This window comes from Lotus japonicus, chromosome 4, assembly GCF_012489685.1.
Source record: "Lotus japonicus ecotype B-129 chromosome 4, LjGifu_v1.2".
Classification (NCBI taxonomy): domain Eukaryota; kingdom Viridiplantae; phylum Streptophyta; class Magnoliopsida; order Fabales; family Fabaceae; genus Lotus; species Lotus japonicus.
Window position 1 is genome coordinate 6,559,689 of NC_080044.1, and position 8,310 is coordinate 6,567,998.

Below are 8,310 nucleotides of genomic sequence, written 5' to 3' on the forward strand. Positions count from 1 at the left end.
AATCAGCTTCCATTAGCCAATTATAGGCATCAGAGCAAGTATAGCCCCATGCGGCTAGAGTTCCACGCCCAAGTGTCTCGAACTGGGTCATATGAAGGCCCAGAAGAAGCAAGAATCACGTCCTTGCAAGTCTGAGGTAACATTGTGGAAAGAACCGAGAGGTTCCAGGAACCCTCAACCCAAATGTCTGAAATAGTGAGATTGGTGTCATTGATATGAACAAAAGGCACCAAGTTGCATAGCTTTCCAAGACCAGTCCAGTCACTGTACCAAAGACTCGACCTGCCATCATGGATAGCAAAGGAAAAACCCTCACGCAGGGCACCATGAGCTTTCACAACTCCTTTCCAAACATTATTATTGATACTTAATAATTAATGATTTATAATATTACTCTTATTTTGGTACATCGGAAAGATAAATTGCACCCATCAGGAATCGATCCCTGGACCTCTCCCTTACTCAACCCATATGTCATTCAGGTCCTACCACTTGAGCTATTCTACCTTGCCCTTGAACATGAGCCCAAATTCTTACCACTTGAGTGAGTTATCATTAATGTACAAGTCCATTTTCACTTTCACAATTTGAGAGAGGTATAATTGAGAGTCTTGGTTTTGAGTCTTTTGGCCCAAAATAGTAATGAAATCGTCCATCACGTCTTCTAGAAATAAGTAATTCTCACTGATCAATCTCATGTCAGAGTAAGAACTCCGGCATGAGCTCATATCTCTTACAAGGATCTTCACCAGGTTAATGTGACGATTAATATATAAACTTTTTAGAAGCTCAACATTTGCATAATGTGGAACCATAAACTTTTGGAATACTCTATTTTTTTCGAACAATAACTTCGTTGATCATTGCACATGGCTCATGGAGTTGGTTAGAGAGTTTCTAAATGAAACTTTCTTTTCTATATATTCACAACACTGTAATCAGAACTCAATAAAACAATACACAGTTTTTCTCACCTAAACTCTGATTCCTTCCCTTTCTCACTTACACCTCTTCTACAAATCTATAAAAGAAAAAAGAAAAAAATTCTCTCTTTGGTTTTTTCCCTTGTCTTATTTTCCAACCCTGCACAATTCAAATATCATGAATTTGGTGTAGTCTTCAACGTGGGGCCACATGAGTAATACTGACAGGGGCAGAGCTAAATTGATAGCTTGTGGATTCAAGTGTTGACTTTTTCAGAGAGGAATCTCCTGAGTCCTGGAAGAACCCTGGTGCTGTGAGTTGCTTTTCATTGAGCCTGATTTTCTTGGTCAGCATGTCAACAACCTGGGACATCAGTGGCCTTCTGCTTGCTGCTGCCTGTGTGCAAAAAAAAGCAACCTTCATGTACCTAATTACTTCTTCCTCAGGAAAATCATCCATGTCTGGATCCACAAGCTCCAGCAGTTTCCCCTCTTCATGAAGTTGCCAGGCCTGTTATTGAAATATAAAAAACATTATGTCCAGCTAAGGTCTCACATTGAGAATACCATGCATATCTTGCATGTGTTTGGTTAGAGAAAACTTCTGAATATGGGGATCGAGGTAGTTAATGTTAGAAATATAATATTCAATAATCATTCATGTGTCTTCTCTTCACCCAACTTAAACTTTTGAGATAGTTGGTTCATAACATGGTTCAAAAAGAAAACATGAGAAACTTTTAGTTAGTGAAGTTAAAAAAAAAAAAAAAACTTACGGTCCATTTGAGGTTTCAAAATTAACAATTTTCTTTCATTTTACTGTTTTTTGGGCTCTAAAAACATGAGAAACTACATTCTAGTCATTTTCATTCCTCTCAATTCAATCAAGTACAAGCAAGAAGTGAAAAAGTCACATTCTATCTTCCCCGGCTTTCATTTATTTCTTTCTCATTCCCCTCTCAATTTGCTCCCAACATCAAGAGCACCAAGGTATCAGAATGACATACTCAGATTTTGTAGGTTGAATAGTATTATTACCATACAAAGTTACATAACATGAAACGAATGATGAGGCAATACAACTCATAAATATGGGAAGCTGAAAGCTACGTACCCATTCCAAGAGGTATTTGTTTGACCCTCCCCAGTTTGTCCTCGCACTGCCTTTGCCACTTACTACTTCAAGTATAAGAACCCCAAAACTGTACACGTCAGCCTTCATGGTTAACTGGCCACCCATTGCATACTCCGGTGCTAAGTAACCGCTGTGTATGGTGAAACCAAAGCAGGTTATAGTATAAATCAGTTCCACGTTCCAAGAAATAATTTTCAAAACAGTATGTTAAAATGTTAAGGAATATTTTTTAACTATATGCCCAACCATAACTATGAGGACATGTTTCCCAGAGCTGTTTCCCAATAATATCACCTTCGAATTTTTAGTTCAAACAAATGGGCCATGAAGCTTTATATTTTTTATCAAAACTACAAATACAGTTTCTCTGAAATCATATTTCTTGAGATATACCAATAGAAACTGGTAGCATACTAAAAAAAACTAGGGATTAACCCCAATTACAAATATAGAACGCACTCTTCGAATTGTAAAACTTCGAGGGTCTGCACGTATTAATGCCCAAAGGCGCCAACTCTCTCACCTTCTCAACCCCTCTTCCTATTTATAAGCAACATGCCTCCTTCATTAAGTTACTAACTAAATATTTTTCTATTAATAGTTAGTTAACGAAAAATGCACGTTCCTTATAAATAGGAAAATGGGTTGAGAGGGAGATGAGTGAAGTTATTTTGAGAGCATTGGAGCCTTTGCACATCAAGAAAACATGGCAAAAGAGAAATCTCCCAGAGCAATGGCAAAAAAGAAAAACATACAAAGTTAACTAGAAATCTGAAACATAACGTACGTTGTACCAGCAATTCTCGTGCTAATGTGAGTGATGTCATCTGGAAATAATTTAGCCAACCCAAAATCTCCTATTTTTGGATTGAAGTCTCTGTCAAGTAGTATGTTGCTAGCCTTAATGTCTCTGTGCACAATGTGTGGCACAAGTTCTTCATGGAGAAATGCAAGACCCCTAGAAGTACCCTTACAAATAGCAGATCTTTTTTCCCAGTCTAGTTTGATGTTTGTACTTCTTGATCCTACAAAAAGAAAATTGAAAAAGATTATCATTTCATCCTTTCATCAGCATATGAATCTTAATTAGTCATAATTCACACCAAAGCATTTCGTCAAACTTACCAAGTAATGCGCGATCAAGGCTGTTATTTTCCACATATTCATAGACTAATATACGGTTAGGTCCTTGCACGCAGCAACCGACTAATTCAACAAGGTTTGGATGCTTGACATTTGATATAGTTTTTATCTCAGTTAAAAATTCACGAACTCCTTGTTTTGACCCAACTGAAAGGGACTTCACAGCAACCTGTCTTCTATTCTTTAAAGTTCCCTAGTAAAATTTGAACATAGATATTTAGCAGTGGCTTAACCATCAATAAGATCAAAACATGAGAATAATGTGCCTTTATTTCTTGGTATGCTGTGCTATTACTCCGCTTGAGTAAGCTAGAGTATACAGGGTCCTCACAAAATATAACATTTTATTTTTTTCAATTACAAAGGAGGTCTAATATCAGCAGAGGGAAAGGGTAGGAAGAAGCAAATATTTTTCAATCAATTCTATAGACAGCCTTTGTTTTTACAGCTTATCAAGTATAAAAGGATGGAAGGATTTACCTTTTAATGCTAAATTAATATTTTTTATTTTTTACTGAGTAAGCTGAAAATTGAAGAACTCCTTGTGCCCAGAGCAGAAAAGCTCTTTCACAATGTTAAGGGGACCCAAGTCCTGAACCTATTGACCAATTGTCATGAGGAGTGAGGACCGAAGATATGGAAGGTTTACAATAGAAGGCCAAAAGCTTGAGATATGAGTCCTCAAGTCATACATCCTGAAAATGGGGCATTGGTTATTTGAATGTGTAGGTGGGCACCATGGGGTGAGTTAGTTATAATACATGGCCATCATCTAGAGCGGGATATTCTTGTAATCACCCCTTCTGTAGAATCTGTTTACACACACACACACACACACACACACACACACACATATATATATAGAGAGAGAGAGAGCATGGAAAAGACTTTTTTGAATGTAATGATGTTTTACTTCCCCAAATAAAATTAATAATAATATCTTCCATTGCACATTATAGATGCCTAACTGGTAAGAGTGACACTTGCATCAAAAATGGAATCTAAATTCAACATCTAAGAAAGAAATAAACAAATCACAAATATAAAAGTAGCATTTTTAAAGCATAAGCATCCCTGATGAATCACTTTGGTAAGTTCAACTAACCAGCTATCATATAGTTCCTTAATATTACAACTTATACAAGAATCTGTGACCTGAATACCTGGTAAACAGTTCCAAAACCTCCTCGTCCTATCTTTTTGCTTGGATGATAGTTATCAGTGGCTAGTCTCAGGTCCTTTTCAGAGAAATGCGTAATATTATCAAGGGGAAACCCTAACGAACAAGACAGCAGAAGCAGGCATTAAATGTAGTGATAATTGGGGGAAAATGTAGTTACAAAAGTATTACTGATTATACATTCTTATCACATATTTTCACTGATGTGCAAAATAAATAACATAATTATCATTCGAAGCCTACAACTTTATGGGGATTTTGTCTTGCTCTTGTTAGACCTTCCTATGCCTATGATAGTGATCAAAATGAAAGAAGACTTGATTGGCATTACTCAAATTGAACGAATAAAATATATCACTCGGAAAGGAGATTAAAGCTGTCATAGTGAACCTAGATCCTCTCATTCCCTCCATTTATGATTAAATTCCAAGTACCAGTTATAGTCAGAAGGAGCAGGCTCATGGCTAAGCTGATAAAAGGACCAGGAAATTATACAATGGCCTAGCATTATTGAAGGGTACAGGATACTAAAATAAGTAGCCACCAGGTCCTCACCATCAATTTCATTAGTAGCATGAGAAATGCTTTTTTTGTTCTTGAGAGTTGAGGCTCCAAAGCAGCCACAACTCATAATGATCTTCAGATGTGACTGCTCTACTCTGCAGTCTGCATTAGATACCATATTCCAACATAAGTGAAGTTCCATATGTACATTATAACTGTAAACACTTAGATAAGTAACCATGCAAAGACATGGAAACTCAAGCACACACGCTGGAAAGTAAGAATAGTCTATAGATGATATGTTCACCTAAATTGGTTCAAGCCTTTATTCAAATTGGGAATTTCCTGGATAGGGAATATGAAAATCCTAGCAAACTAAAACTAATATATGGATTCAAGAATAGTAATCTCAAAAAAAGTCAACTGTTTGATGCTAATCGTTTCTCATAATTCTTTTAAGCTCAATCACAATCAAGCCTCATATCCTTCCTTCATAAGATTTAGGACTGAAAAAATTGAAGCATTCAACTTTCCAATTAAACTCAAAAAAGGATAATTCAGCTTGCAAAACTGTCCAATTCCATCACAAAATTGGACAATTTTGATGAACCAAAAAAGCAGGGCTTCCTAGAGAAAACCCATTTCCAGATTCTGCTCATAATCCATAAAGATCAAACAATTAAACAAGTCAAACACAGAAAAACCCTTTACATAAAATCAAAACACATGAGAAAACAAAGCAGAAAAAGAAAAGAGAGAAAATAAAAATCACCTTGAAACACAGGAAGAAAAGAAATGCAGAGATGCAAGCAGAGTTTGGTTAAATAGTTGAATTATGGAGAAGGAGTGATGGTGTGTCAGGTGGTTGGTCTATGGGGGTGTGCTCTGGCGGCTAGTAAGGTGCGATCGCGTAAGGCAAGTTAGGACTTTGTTAATCTTCCATTCACATTCATTCATTCATTTGGGACCAACTGTTGCAGAAAATGACCGTTTCTGGTTGGAACCAGTAAGACTTCTACAGACTGCTGTATGAGAGAAGTCAAGAGTGTCCCCCAACAAAAACATCATTCAATGCGATCCCTGATGTCATCAAATGTTGTTTGTTTCTTGTACGGTCTCATTATTTCTTGTACAAAACAAAATTTGGTATTTTTTTTTACATGATATGGTTGAGGAAAGAAAACACTACTGGCTACCACGTTAATGGTATGATGAGGATTCGGAGATTACCGAATATCTATTCCTAGGTAGGAGCGTCAGAGACTCGTAGGATCTCTATGGGAGGGTTGCCCATCAATTGCGATTTTATTAGACAAGTGAGGTTCGAACCCTCCATCTATAGGAAACTAATAGTTAAACTTGGAACCTGTGGTAGTTATGTGAACTCAAGTTGGCAACAAAAATTGGGTTTTGTCAGCACAAAGTTAGGGACTTGCCATGAAATTTCTTCTACTTACGCAAGTTGGGAATTGAATATTCAACCAATTTTTTATGACGAAATGCTGAACTATTATGTTAACTCACTAAATTAAAAAAAAAAATTTTTAATGAACTGCAATAAGTGTTTATTTACATTTAAATTGCACGTCCACCATGAGAGATAAATGAAGAAATGAAAAATATGTGATATGTGAAATGATAAGAAAATAAAAGAAATTAAATGCAAATGAGATGAAAAATAAAGTTGAGAATTCTTCATACATATTTCATGAGTTTGTATGAATATGTTTGGAGTGCAAAAAAAGCTTGTAGCAAACACGTTTGCCCTAAAAATTGGGATGAAGATGGACAGAGAGTTGTGCATGTTGGCATTTCAGTTGACATTAAAATGAACCTACGTTTTGTCCAATGACCCTCCTCATACCTTCCCTTCACGTTTTCTCTAAAAAAATGTGTTTTTTCAGTTGGTTTTTGGGGAATGTGTGATAACTATAGAAATACAGACAGAGAAAATAAAATGTTTTGGAAAAAAATTACGTTACTTTAAAATACATTCATTCATATTCATCTCATAATTTATTAGGTTTCATAGGAAACTAAAAATAATCAAGCATATTTTCATCTCTACATATTACCTTATAATCTTTTCCGTTTTTTATAGATAATGTTTTTAGCATATTTTAACTCACAACTCATTAGCCTTAAGTCTACTAACATATTAATGTCTCATTATGAGAAAAGTTTTAAATAAACTATCAAGTCATGCTATACATTAAGGTCAAACTAAACTAATGTCTTAACATTTTTAAACATGACCGGCCTAATTATGCAAAACTTAAGCCTAACATATTCCCACCTACTCATGAGTCAAGAATGACTAAAACCACATGACTTGAGTTTTGTATACACTAAAAATGAATAGATATTTTTTAAAGGACTAAAATCGACAATTTAAAATTTTACAAGGATAAAAACATATTTAAGCATTTTTATCAAAAAAAATTTGTATGTTTTACCGCACAGGGCGCCTGTGGCATGAAGGGAAGGAGCGTCGAAGGTTCTTCTTAAGGGAGGGGTGCCCACCAATTAAGAGTTTACTAGACGCAAGGGGATTCAAACTTTGGACTTATGAAAATGTGAGGGTTAAACTCGAAACCTTTGGTCAATTGGGCTAACCTAAATTAGCAGACTAACTTCTTGTTGATATTATATATTTACAACAATTAAATAAAGATAAAAAATAATGTTAAAATTTAAATAAGGTTTTTTTATATGCGCTTATGACACTGCATATTGAGTGTGAATATAATTAATTTGATAAATAAAATTAATTATGAAAAAAGTTAGCTAAAAGTTAATAGATTTTATTTTTGTATACATCTATAAAATCAGATATTATGTAATGTAACATGGTGAAGTTTACCCTAAAAAAATTGTGAGGTTTAATTATGAAATTCCTTCGTGATAGTAAAATCCGCCGCTAAGACATGTTGTGGCATAATGGCCCCTGGTGCAACAACAGGGTACCAGTTTGACTTGGGGTGGTGATCTAGTGGCTGCTGTGATCACTCCTGTTATATATTACTATCAGCATTAGTTTCTAATGTGACAGGAATTCTTCATGTGTGTGTATTGTTTATTGGCTATATAGTATATACTGGGTCTTATAAGGACTTTTCTGCTTATAGAAAGTTAGAAAGTGTGTCCATATGTGTACTACAAGATTATTAAGAATTTTTAAATATCCGTCAATTTCATTATTGTCCGGTGTCCACACGTTCATAAGACTCTTTCTCCATTGATCTCGTCACAAGTTCAACAGTGTTGGATAAATTATAGAAAAAATTCATGTGAATCTATAAATACAAGTAGTCAATAGGTCCCATAAACGCGCTTATTATAGCAAATTCATCGGCACAGAATTTCTAAAATGACTCCTGAAAACAAGACTATAAAATTATAAATAGAGTAAAATACATTAACAC

General features: G+C 35.2%; 1 protein-coding gene across 1 annotated transcript; it reads right to left on the reverse strand.

The window, feature by feature from the left end:
* Window positions 1–795: 795 nt before the first annotated feature.
* On the reverse strand, window positions 796–5,985 carry LOC130711621 (cold-responsive protein kinase 1-like). The gene is made up of 7 exons (XM_057561316.1): window positions 5,658–5,985; window positions 4,937–5,047; window positions 4,365–4,477; window positions 3,184–3,394; window positions 2,846–3,083; window positions 2,038–2,188; window positions 796–1,434 (listed from the first exon to the last, which is right to left on the reverse strand). Exons 2-7 carry the CDS (start codon window positions 5,010–5,012, stop codon window positions 1,120–1,122), a joined length of 1,104 nt encoding a protein of 367 aa, XP_057417299.1. The 5' UTR covers window positions 5,013–5,047; window positions 5,658–5,985; the 3' UTR covers window positions 796–1,119.
* Between the last annotated feature and the right edge of the window lie 2,325 nt (window positions 5,986–8,310).